The sequence below is a fragment of the Salvelinus sp. IW2-2015 genome, unplaced genomic scaffold (genome assembly GCF_002910315.2).
Source record: "Salvelinus sp. IW2-2015 unplaced genomic scaffold, ASM291031v2 Un_scaffold1683, whole genome shotgun sequence".
In the NCBI taxonomy this organism is placed as follows: domain Eukaryota; kingdom Metazoa; phylum Chordata; class Actinopteri; order Salmoniformes; family Salmonidae; genus Salvelinus; species Salvelinus sp. IW2-2015.
Genome location: NW_019943083.1, coordinates 132,353 through 145,803, shown reverse-complemented (window position 1 = coordinate 145,803; position 13,451 = coordinate 132,353). Strand labels below are relative to the sequence as shown.

Genomic DNA, 13,451 nt, shown 5'->3' with positions numbered 1-13,451 from the left:
TCCACCTGGAATCATTTTTTCTATCTAGAGTGGGTACCCCCTTAAATCAGGTCCTACAGCTTGTCGTGGGACCGTTTCTCACTAAAGAGGGTGGACCGGGACCCTCACTAACAGTAGGTCCACCCGGAACCCTCACTAAAAGAGGTTCCATCCGGGACCTCACTAAAGAGGTCCACCGGGAACTACAAGCCACGGTACTCACTAAGAGGTGGACCGCCCCTCACTAAAAGAGCTCGGGGCCCAACCAGATTGATCTCACGGACCATCAGTATACAACTGAGTCCTGCCCCTATAGACCACAGATGGAGCTGCACGGAGGAGATCAGTGAAGACCAGAACTAACACCACAGATGGACTGACGAGAGAGAGATCAGTGAAGACCAGGACTACACCACGATGAGCTGACAGAGAGGAGATCAGTGAAGACCAGGACTACACCACAGATGGAGCTGACGGAGAGATCAGTGAAGACCAGAACTACACCACAGATGGAACTGACGGAGAGAGAGATCAGTGAAGACCAGGACTACACCCAGATGGAGCTGACAGAGAGAGAGATCAGTGAAGACCAGGACTACCACAGATGGACTGACGGAGAATCATGAAGACCAGGACTACACACACAGATGGAGCTGACAGAGAGAGAGATCAGTGAGACCAGAATCGCTGTATGAACCTGAGAGATCAGAATCAATCACAGTCTTAGCCAAGATATACTATCGAAGAGAATGTGTAAAATCAAGCTGAAGCAGTTGTTCAATGTCTGCATGAGCCAGGATGTCGAGCAGTGTCATCAGTTCATCCCTGAATATAAATGGTTTGCCATCACCATGGAGACAGTGTGTTGTGGGCGGCCACAGGAGGAAGTGGGAGTCCCAGACCAGATTGGGAAGGTTGTTTGCAGGGAATCTGTGGTGCCATCAGCGGTCGTCCTTACGGCTGCTCATGAGCAGGAGTATGATCTCGTGGCCCATTGCCAACGGTGTGAGGAAACAGCTGGGGGCATCGGAAAGTAAGAGGTACTGTCATATATTTTATAGTAAAATCAGAAGTTTCCTGATGATTCCAGTCCAGTGTGTGAGGGCATTAACACACCACCTTGTGGTAAGTGCGAAAATAACTAAAAGGAAGTCTACGAGATTATGTCAGATGAGACATATAGAGGAGATTACCTACCAATGATTGTGTAGCTTGTATCTGGCTCTAGGACCATCCAACAGACTCTCTCAGTGTCAGAGAGAGAGTCGCCGGTCAGTTTGGGGGAGCGACATGGAAAGGAGCAGGCCATTCACAGACTCTCCTCAGTGCTCCAGAGAGAGAGTGCCGTCAGTTTGGGGGAGCGGCACTGAAAGGAGCAGGCTTCAACAGACTCTCCTCAGTGCTCAGAGAGAGGTGCGGTCAGTTTGGGAGCGGACATGGAGAAGGAGCAGGCCATTCACAGCCAATTCAAAGATACACCCATCCATAAAAGGAATCGGAGAGTGGAATTTTTTTCCCACAGGTTTTTTTTTTTTACCTGTTTCAACGTGCTACTTGTCCCAGACCTGCTGTTTTGACTTTGTCTCTCCCAGACCTGCTGTTTTGACTTTCCTCTCCCAGACCTGCTTGTTTTGGACTTTCTCTCTCCCAGACCTGCTGTTTTGACTTTCTCTCTCCCCAGACCTGCGTTTTGACTTTCTCTCTCCGCGACCTGCGTTTTGGACTTTCTCTTCTCTCCCGGACCTGCTGTTTTGACTTTCTCTCTCCCGGACCTGCTGTTTTGAACTTTCCTCTCCCGGACCTGCTGTTTTGACTTTCTCTCTCCCGGACCTGCTGTTTTGACTTTCTCTCTCCCGGACCTGCTGTTTTGACTTTCTCTCTCCCGGACCAGCTTGTAAAAACACCTTAATAACTCCTGTTTCTATGATCCGTTTCCACTACCATGTAGCCAGGTCACTTTCAATAAAGGCGTCAGCTAAATGACATTTATTATTAAAAGTGTCCTTTGACTCTGACAACTAGCTGTCCAGTGTAGTTACCATTCCTTTCCACTAGATGGCAGCCAAAGCTAGTTGAAGTCAATACTCTAGCGACAGGGACACAGGGTTACTGCACGTTGAAAGTAGTTTTATCTTCAAAGCAAGTTTATCTGGTTACTCTTGAACCTGTTGTTATAGTGGACAAGCTAATGAGTACTATTTTTTACATAAGGCGCAGGTATTAGGTCTATGTCTTCAGGCTAGGCTACATTTACTAAATGAACTGGTTTTATTCAAACTCAAACCCTATGTAGATGCCACTTGCTTCTGGGTATGTGCGCCTTATCGAAGAGACGACAAACGCAGGGATGAGACGCCGTACACCTCGTCCAATTCTCCCATGTGCCCATAGGGTGAACTGGTGATAAACTGCCAGCCTGTATTCTCTGCAAACAAAACCATAAGAAAATTAGTCTGATACCGAAACTAAATGTGTGTAACCTTTATTTAACTAGGCAAGTCAGTTAAGAACAAATTCGTATTTACAACGACGGCCTACCAGGGAACAGTGGGTTAACTGCCTTGTTCAGGGACAGATTTTGACCTGGTCAGCTCGGGGATTCGATTCAGCAACCTGTTGAATGCATTACCATGGCGACAAACAGCGCTGGTGAAAAACATCGTTATAGGATACTGATATATACTGAGCACCTACCCACTACTCCTATTAGCTTTAAACTATTTATAATCAAGCAAAACTTCAATTATTTAACTGGCATATCGGCTGCTGACTGGTCAGTAACCTCTTCTGATAGGAAGTCCTTCATAAGGATTAGTGACACGTCCAATACATCACCATCCAGACAGACTGACAGGAACCTCTGACCTGGATGTAATACATCACCATCCAGACAGACTGACAGGAACCTCTGACTGGATGTAATACATCACCATCCAGACAGACTGACAGGAACCTCTGACCTGGATGTAATACATCACCATCCAGACAGACTGACAGGAACCTCTGACCTGGATGTAATACATCCAGGATCCGCTGGGATATTGTGCTGTATCGCCACCATCTCTCCACAACACATCAAACTCCTCCTCTAGCCATTACCTGGCAGCATCCCCACCCACACCAGATTGTGTTTGGCTACGCCGACCCTCTGAGGTGTTTCAGGTCTGTGTTCCTGCTACGAGAACGAACTCTTTGATCTGAGGGCAACGATCGGCTCAAACATGAACGGCTTCAGTACGTTTATTGATGCAACAATGCCAATATGGTGATTTACAGTTAGTTGGCCGGCGTTCTAAATCACAGTGTTTCCATTCCCCTTTAGAAGAGATAAAGAGCAGCATCCTTTGCTGTCCCAGCATGCACAGGTGTTATTTATCCTCTCTGAGCTGCCTGTGGTGTGGTGGTGCGTTAGAGGTAAACACAGATAAACAAGGAGGCAGAGGAGAAGACACAGTCAGGGGATTTAAAGGGCCTTGGAGGTAAGGATAAATACAGATGAAGTCTAAGTCAGGAGAGGGGCTGAGAAAGGACTGACACTGGCTAGCAGCAGGACTGACCACTGGCTAGCCAGGCAGGACTGACCACTGGCTAGCCAGGCAGGACTGACCACTGGCTACCAGCAGGACTGACCACTGGCTAGCCAGGCAGGACTGACCACTGGCTAGCCACGGCAGGACTGACCACTGGCTAGCCAGGCAGGACTGACCACTGGCTAGCCAGCAGGACTGACACTGGCTAGCCAGGCAGGACTGAACACTGGCTAGCCAGGCAGGACTGAACACTGGCTAGCCAGGCAGGACATGACACACGGCTAGCCGGCAGGACTGACACTGGCTAGCCAGGCAGGACTGACCACTGGCTAGCCAGGCAGGACTGACCACTGGCTAGCCAGGCAGGACGACACGCTAGCCAGCAGGACTGACACTGGCTAGCCAGGCAGGACTGAACACTGGCTAGCCGGCAGGACTGAACACTGGCTAGCCAGGCAGGACTGACCACTGGCTAGCCGGCAGGACTGAACACTGGCTAGCCAGGCAGGACTGAACACTGGCTAGCCGGCAGGACTGAACACTGGCTAGCCGGCAGGACTGAACACTGGCTAGCCGGCAGGACTGAACACTGGCTAGCCGGCAGGACTGAACACTGGCTACCCGGCAACTGAACACTGGCTAGCCAGCAGGACGTATGGAAGTATCAGGGAAGCTTTGAGGAGCAGTTGTACTGGTTGTCTCAGAAGTGTATCGGTGTAAACAGTCTTGGACACAAAACAGTACAACTGATCAAGGCTTCCGGATACTTCACAATATCTGGCTATTGCATGATTTGCTTCATGCGTTGTCTGTAAACCAGCTCTCTGTTAGCGTTACCTAGACTGACCGTGTGGAAGCAGCAGGGAAACATTGAGGAGCTGGAGTTATAGAGGAGTCACTGTTACCTAGACTGACCGTGTGGAAGCAGCAGGGAAACATTGAGGAGCTGGAGTTATAGAGGAGTCACTGTTACCTAGACTGACCGTGTGGAAGCAGCAGGGAAACATTGAGGAGCTGGAGTTATAGAGGAGTCACTGTTCAGGGTTAAAGGATACGAAGGCCCCGGCGATGAAGATGGGGCTGAATACATGGTTCTGGAAGGTGAACAGAGCCAGGCCCATGTAGGAGAAGATGAAGTTCTCTGCTAGGAAGTGAAGGACCTCAAACAGCTGAAACACAGAGAGATTCATTCATTACATACACACACATCCAAGTCAACAAAGCTGAGAAGGCTAATCTTTATGTTTAATCCCTTTTAATATTCTGAGGTTTCTCTTCAACCAGGTAGCTTTAAAGCAGGGGTGTCAAAGTCAAATGGACGGAGGGCCAAATAAAAAATTTAGCTACAAGCCGAGGGCCGGACTGTTCGAATATTCATTGAAAATTTTTAAATGACGCATATAGTCTAGTGAACCTAATTGAACCTACTGAAAACCTAACAAATATATTCCAATATGATCAGATAAATAAAGCAATATTTTCTTATGGCTCTGTCAGTAATCTTTAATTTTCAACAGACACAAAAGCAAATTTCCTTTATATAAAATCCCCATAACATGAACATTAAATGAAAGAAACCGGTATTCAAGGCACCATCAGTAGCCTATATTTTCTATTTTAGCAAAAGTGGGCTAAATTTACTTCAAAGAAAAAAACAATAATAGCAATTTCTATCATCCACTCAACTGAAATATTTTTAAAATATAATTGGATTGAAATACAATAAAATAAAGTGCAAAAATCTATTAATCAAAAACAACACTTTGTTTAGGAGAAGTAACATGCAGTGAAAACAAATATTAAACTTTAACTTTTAAACTTGAACTGAGTAAAAACTCTAAATATGTGATTGCACAGTAATGTTCACTGTTTGAGGTTGAGGGTGATACTTGGTGGTGTCCCATCTTTTCCACAAGTTCATCAATGTTCGGGTAAGGCTCTGAGCTGAGGAAATCCTCAGAATTGAGTGGAGGTGTTCAGCAGTAAGTCGACTTCTGTGTGATGTTTTGTTCAGGTTCATCAAAGAAAACAGTTGTTCACACAGGTATGTGCTGCCAAACATGACAACGTTTGAGCAGCCTGGATGCGCAGCTGGGGCATTGTGTCGGGGAGGAAACGGGCGAACTCCGCAGCACCCACTGCCGCATATTTTGCCCTCAGTGCATCATTGCATTGGAGGTCAATCAACTCCATTTGGAGGTTTGGTGGTGAGCTTTCCACGTCAACAGCAAATGGGTTACCGAGCAGTTCCAACCTGCTTTTTTGTGCTTCAAAGTCAGCAAATCGGCGTCGAAAGTCAGCGGCAAGCATACCTATTTTATCAGCCAACTGTGCCGTCGGAACGCACTGGTAGAGAGCTTCTCTTTCATGGTCTGGCAGCTGGGAAAGTGGCTCAAATTTTCTTTCCGCATCTGCGTCTCCCACAGAGTCAGTTTGGTTTTAAATGCCTTCTGTACTGTACATATCAGAGATGACATGATCCGACCCTGCAGCTGCAAGTTCATTGCATTCAGATGACTCGTAATGTCACACAGAAAAACCATTTCACACAGAAACATTTCGTCTCGGAGTTGTGTGTGTCTTTCCCTTTGCTGTCCAAGAACAGACAAATCTCCTCACGAAGCTCGAAACATCTTTGAAGCACCTTTCCCTGGCTTAGCCACGCACCTCTGTGTGATAAGGCAAATCACCATGCTCCGTTTCTAACTCCGTCAGAAATGCCTTGAACTGCGGTGATTCAAACCTTTGGCTCTGATAAAGTTAACTGTGCGCGTGATGATGCTCATTACATGCTCCATTTTCAAGGCTTTACCGCACAACGCTTCCTGGTGTATGATACAATGATAAGCTGTCAGCTCACCTGTCGCGTTTTCCTCTTGCATCTTTTCCCGTATCTTCGCCACCAGTCCGCTCCTGTGTCCACACATCGCAGGTGCTCCGTCGGTTGTCAAACCCACGAGTTTTTCCCAAGGCAGCTCCATCTCATTACACATCTTGACACCTCTTCATACAAATCATGCCCCGTAGTTGTGCCATGCATAGGACGTAAAGCCAAAAACTCCTCTGTCACGCTTAGGCTGGAGTCCACTCCGCGGATGAAAATTGACAACTGGCAATGTCAGAAATGTCGGTGCTCTCATCCACAGCCAGGAATATGCAATGAAATCTTTTCCTTTTTCACAAGCTGCTCTTTAGATTGATGGACAACTGGTCTACTCTCTCGGCAATGGTGTTTCTGCTCAGACTCACATTTAAAAAGAGTTGCCTTTTTTCTGGGCAAACTTCGTCACAAACTTTAATCATGCAGTTTTTGATGAAATCCCCCTCCGTAAATGGCCGGGCTGATTTAGCGATCTCTTCTGCCAAATAAAAACTGGCCTTGACAGCAGCCTGGCCTTGTGATTTGGCTTTTTTGAACAGAGCCTGTCGAGATTTGAGGCCTCGTTTTAATTCCTCTGCCTTTGTAGCCTTTGTTCCATGTCCATATTCTTGTTTTTGTCCGCGTGTTTCGTTTCATAATGTCGTCTCAGATTATACTCTTTCAGTACCGCCACACTTTCTCCACACAGAAGACACACAGGTTTTCCAGCTACCTCCGTGAACATATACTCCGACTCCCACCTTGTTTGAAACCCCCGGTTCTCAGTGTCCACCTTCCGTTTTGCCATTTTTGATGGGTATCTGAAAGTTAATTTTACTGTGATGCTGACGACTGCTGTGCCAATAAATATTGAAATGAAGCAGCCTACTGCTCGGTGCGTCACCGTTGCATTGTGGGAAATGTAGTATTGGTGCGTGTAAAAGATCTGCGGGCTGCCGGCTTGCTGCGGTCTGCGGGCCGGTTCTAATAATAAATCAAGAATCATCCCAGGGGCCGTAAAAAACCTTCTCGCGGGCCGGATGTGGCCCGCGGGCCTTGACTCTGACATATGTGCTTTAAAGGATGCCAGTCAGTCAGTTAAAACCAGGCCTACGTAGAATTTCCTCACACTCTTGCGAGTAGGGGAATGTGGTAAGATGGGTCACTCATAATATCAGAGAACAGGGGTTAAGCAAGAAACTTAAGTTTTCTTTCAATTATTAGTTTAGATATCTCACAGTGGGGTATGGCCAGAGGCCCTCCGAAGCCGACAGTCCCAACGTATCAACTCTCAGAGGCCCCGACACTGAGGACTGTACGTGCCAATGAAGGTACAGGGACGTCTGGTCAGTAGGACCTCAAAAGTATGAGAGGATGCCAAAACAAGCCGCATCGCGGCCCTTGAACAGTGCGGAAGATGTAGCCATGGAGTGAGCCCTGGTTACTACCCCTTGCTGTTATAGGTCAATATAATAGCTTCCACAATTCAATGTGATAACCGTTGATGAGAAAGGGGCCTCCCTAGCAGGGAGGCGCCCAGGACAGAAAAAGTTGGTCACTCGTCTGCAAAGCTCTCGTCCTATCCAAATAAACGCTCAACGCACGTACTGGACAAAACAATGGAGATGCTCCGCTTCCATAGAATCAGATGTTATGGTCACAACACAATGTTTAGTAGATGTTATTGGTCACGTACACATGTTTAGGAGATGTTATTGGTCACGTACACGTGTTTAACAGATGTTATTGGTCACGTACACATGGTTAACAGATGTTATTGGTCACATACACGTGGTTAGCAGATGTTATTGGTCATATACACATGGTTAGTAGATGTTATTGGTCACATACACGTGGTTAGCAGATGTTATTGGTCACATACACATGGTTAGCAGATGTTATTGGTCACATACACATGGTTAGCAGATGTTATTGGTCACATACACATGTTTAGCAGATGTTATTGGTCACATACACATGGTTAGCAGATGTTATTGGTCACATACACATGTTTAACAGATGTTATTGGTCACGTACACGTGGTTAGCAGATGTTATTGGTCACATACAGTGTTTAGTAGATGTTATTGGTCACATACACATGGTTAGCAGATGTTATTGGTCACATACACATGTTAGCAGATGTTATTGGTCACATACTCATGGTTAGCAGATGTTATTGGTCACATACACATGTTTAACAGATGTTATTGGTCACGTACACGTGGTTAGCAGATGTTATTGTCACGTACACGTGGTTAGCAGATGTATTTGGTCACGTACACATGGTTAGTAGATGTTATTGGTCACATACACATGGTAGTAGATGTTATTGGTCACATACACATGGTTAGCAGATGTTATGGTCACATACACGTGGTTAGCAGATGTTATTGGTCACGTACACGTGTTTAGTAGATGTATTGGTCACATACACATGGTTAGTAGATGTTATTGGTCACATACACATGGTTAGCAGATGTTATTGGTCACATACACTAGCTCCAACAGTGCAGTAGTATCTAACTAAATGCTTGTGTTTCTAGGTCCAACAGTGCAGTAGTATCTAACTAAATGCTGGTGTTCCTAGCTCCAACAGTGCAGTAATATCTAACTAAATGCTGTGTTTCTAGGTCCAACAGTGCAGTTAGTATCTAACTAAATGCTGGTGTTCCCAGCTCCAACAGTACAGTAGTATCTAACAAGTAATATCTAACAATAGACACAACCAGGAGAGGAGAGGGGCTGGAGAGGGTTAGTGGTAAGGGTTAGGGCTAGAGTGTTAGTATTAGTGTGTAGTATGTAGGGTGTTACCTGCTTGGTGCGCTTGGTGGACTCCTCAGACAGGTTGTTGTATGTGTAGTGGGCCTGCGTGATCCCACAGAATAGCACCGCCACGACACCTGGGACAGAACACACAGAGATAGAACAGTCGAAGCATAACACAGCTGACGCACCTGAGGATACAGTCTGCTTCCCACATGGCCCCCTCTGGTCAAAAGGAGTGCACTATATAGGAAATAGGGTGCAATTGGGAACACTAATTGCTTATTCCAGTTACTAATAAGTATGCACCCATTAACAAAATGACTAAAATATGTTAAATCCCTGTGGATTGATGAGGAATTAAAAATATTATGGAAATTATGGTTGAGAGGGATAAGGCAAGAGGAATTGAATTGCAAATAAGTCTGGCTGCACAACCGATTGGCAAACGTACTGCACATTGAGAAATCATGTTACTAAACTGAATAAAAAGCATAAACTAAACTATGAAACAAAGATAAATGACAACAAATGATAGTAAAAAGCTTTAGAGCACCTTAAATAAAATTTTGGGCAAAAAGGCAAACTCAGCTCCATCATTCATTGAATCAGATCTCATTCACCACTGATATTGGCAATTACTTTAATMATTTTTTCATTGGCAAGATTAGCAAACTTAGTGTGACGGCCCTYAATTTGTCTAAACAGTCTCAGTGCTTCTCCTGCCAAATGGGGCGCTTCCCCTTTAATTCCCTAATAAACAGCCTCAGCATCAGCTGCGCAAAAGTGGGTTGCGCAAGAGAGGAAGTGTTCAAKCTTCAGCTGGAAGCTCGTTCAAACCCCGTTTGTTTTGTTGGATTTAAAAGTGTTTACTGTAGCCGTGTCGCAGGGTCGACCAGTATCGGATCTACTTATGTCTATTGTTGGACTGCCGAGGTACGTTAGTCTCCGCTGGAGATCTGTTMGCGGATTGGATTGTCTGACTACAACTTTTTGTGTGGAACGGAAGTTTATTGCATTCTGAGTGTATGAATGAGACCGGTTTTACGCATCACTTTATGGAAGGACAATTGCGTGACTATGGTCACTGAACTCATTTAACGGGCTGGACTCTCTTTAGGCCTGAGGTACGATACATTTATTTGGGGAATAAAACCAACACACAAAAAAAGTTTTATTTCCAATGTTTTAAGAGTTTATGAAAAGTGTATTTCCATACTGACTTTTACTTGTATTGGTGCAGACTTGACGGACCAGACGGGACTCATTCCCTCAAACAAAAAGGAGAAATCTATATTTTTTCTGGTGGTCACAACCTACCTGGCATCCCTAAAAAAACAACTCAAACCGTTACATTAGGCATGACATGCCAGCAACAAACGCTGACACTACACATCCAAGTATAACTGATCAAATTATGAAAGACAAGCACTGTACTTTTGAATTCCGTTAAGTTAGTGTGGAAGAGGTGAGAAAAAAATGATTGTTCTCTTAACAATGTCAAGCCACCGGGGTCTGACAATCTGGATGGAAAATGACTGAGTATAATAGCGGACGATATTGCCACATCTTCAATTTAAGCCTACTAGAGAGCGTGTGCCCTCAGGCCTGGAGGGAAGCTAGAGTCATTCCACTACCTAATAAAGTTCCCTTTACTGGTTCAAATAGCTGACCTAAGAGGGTGCAAAGCAGTCAAAGGCAAAAGGTGGCTATTTGAAGAATCTCTAATGTCCTCCCTGCGCACATCATATCCCTCGTATTGTTTATCTATGTGCTCTGCTCTTTCTTAGCAGAATCTGTAAAACATTTACTGCAGCCAGTGGCTGACATACAGTGGATACTTTCAAACAGCACACTATCGCCTACATAGTGCACTACAGTTCACCAGAGCCCTATCCCACTAGTGGCACTACATTTCACCAGAGCCTATTTCCCTAACATAGTGCACTACTTATAGACCAGAAGCCCCACATTCCCTACATAGTGCACTACATTTCACCAGAGCCCTATTCCCTATATAGTGCACTACATTTCACCAGAGCCCTATTCCCTATATAGTGCACTACTCTTCACCAGAGCCCTATTCCCTACATAGTGCACTACATTTCACCAGAGCCCTATACACTTTATAGGGAATAAGGTGCCATTTGGGATGCAAACAGAGCCCCTCTTGACCCCTCCACCCCGGTCCTGACCTGTGAACCCGCAGGCCTCGGCCAATAGGAAGGTGCTCCAGGACATGAGGAAGAAGAGGGCTGTCTCCAACAGGGGGAAACAGTGCAGCTTGGTGAACTTGGTCACGTAGAGACAGTTAGAGAATCAGAACATTTCACATACACTATTGCCATTGCTTCGGAGGACACTACAATACACTATTGCCAGTGTACTGAATACGCTGTTAATAAAGTTATCTTTTAGAAATGTAAACAAAAACCAGTTGTGGTAATGTTTCGGGTAAGGATATGAAAGCAGTGACCACTTCAGACTAGCTATAACTTAAACATGACTCTTTCCACCCAACATAATAATCAAGATGGCAGCACCCTTTGTCAGCGGTTTTCGTTACGAGATCCCTATGTTGTGTAGTGATGTAGAAGGATATGAGTGCAGTGAGCACTCCGGTGACGGCTCCCATGGCGAAGGATCCACTGAAGATGCCCAGGAAAACCCCCACTGACTTGAAGAAGGCTGTGGCATCGAAGGTGTGTGTGCTGGCTCCAGCCGGCTGATAGGCTACAATAGACCTGGAACAAAGAAACACAATTTCCAGCAAATATCCTGTTTCACAGTTGGTAGGTACAATACGTTTCACAGGGAACAATACGTTTCCCAGGTACAATACGTTTCACAGGGAACAATACGTTTCACAGGCACAATACGTTTCACAGGCACAATACGTTTCACAGGCACAATACGTTTCACAGGCACAATACGTTTCCCAGGTACAATACGTTTCCCAGGTACAATACGTTTCCCAGGTACAATACGTTTCCCAGGTACAATACGTTTCACAGGTACAATACGTTTCACAGGCACAATACGTTTCACAGGTGGTAGGCACAATACGTTTCACAGGCACAATACGTTTCACAGGTGCACAATACGTTTTCACAGGTCAATACGTTTCAACAGGGGTAGGCCCACAATAGTTTCAACAGGACAATACGTTCAACAAAGGCCACAATACGTTTCCACAGGCACAATACGTTTCACAGCACAAATACTTTCACGGCAATACATTTCACAGGTACTACTTAACGTAATACGTTTCACAGGGTGGTAGGCAACAATACGTTTCACAGGCACAATACGTTTCACAGCACATTACGTTTCACAGGGTGGTAGGTACAATACGTTTCACAAGCACAATACGTTTCACAGGTGGCAGGTAGCACTAAGCGGTTAGAAGCATTGGCCTGTAAGTGAAAAGGTCGCTGTTTTGTTACCCTAAACCGACCAAGGTGAAAAATATGTTGAAATGCCCTGAACAAGACCTTAACCCTATTTTGCTCCAGAGGCGGCATACTACAACTGAACAAAAAGAACACCTAACATATAAAGTTTTGTCCATGTTTCATGGGAAGCTTGAAAAGAGATAATTAATCACCTACAGGTGTGGCATATCAAAACTGTTAAACCACATTGAGCATTACATATGGTGCACCTTGCTGTAGGGGAACAATAAAAGGCCACTTTAAATATGCATTGTGTTCACACAACCACAAGCCACAGATTGTCTCAAGTTTGACAGAGCGTGCGAATTTTGGCAGCTGAACTACAGAATGTCCACCAGAGCTTGTTCCAAGAATTTAATTGTTCATTTTTATTATCATTACTGCCTCCAAAGTCCCGTTGTAGAAAATTTGGCAGGCGCGTCAACTGGCCTCACAACCGCAGCTCGTGTTAACCACGCCATGTACCCAGGACCTCCACCATCCGGTTTCTTCAGCTGCGGACTGTCTGAGGAGTATTTCTGGTCTGTAAAGCCCCTTTGTGGGAACACTCATACAATGCCTGCAACCCCGTCCAGTTTCCCCATGGTGAAAAAATTCCCATAGATTAGGCGCTATATAATTTATTTAAATGCTGATTTCCTAATATGAACTGTAACTTCAGTAAAATATTTTTTATTGTTTCATGTTCTTTCATATTTTTGTCATTACTAGGCTGACAAGTAAACTATCATTCTATATGGCGACCCAGGTAAACAAACACCTATCATACTACTATGGCTGACCCTGTAAAACAACCCTCTCATACTACTATGGCTGACCCTGTTAAAACAACACCTATCATAGCTACTATGACTGACCCTTA

The 13,451-nt window shown here is 45.1% G+C and overlaps 1 protein-coding gene across 1 annotated transcript in view; it reads right to left on the bottom strand.

Annotated features, from left to right (window-relative positions):
* The window catches only part of LOC112071691 (sodium/hydrogen exchanger 7-like), a 46,688-nt gene that overhangs the window by 15,765 nt on the left and 17,472 nt on the right, over positions 1–13,451 (bottom strand). Inside the window, 4 exon segments of the mRNA XM_024139129.2 lie at positions 4,565–4,678; positions 9,183–9,271; positions 11,330–11,435; positions 11,737–11,878. Of these exon segments, the coding sequence (XP_023994897.2) occupies positions 4,565–4,678; positions 9,183–9,271; positions 11,330–11,435; positions 11,737–11,878 (451 nt within the window).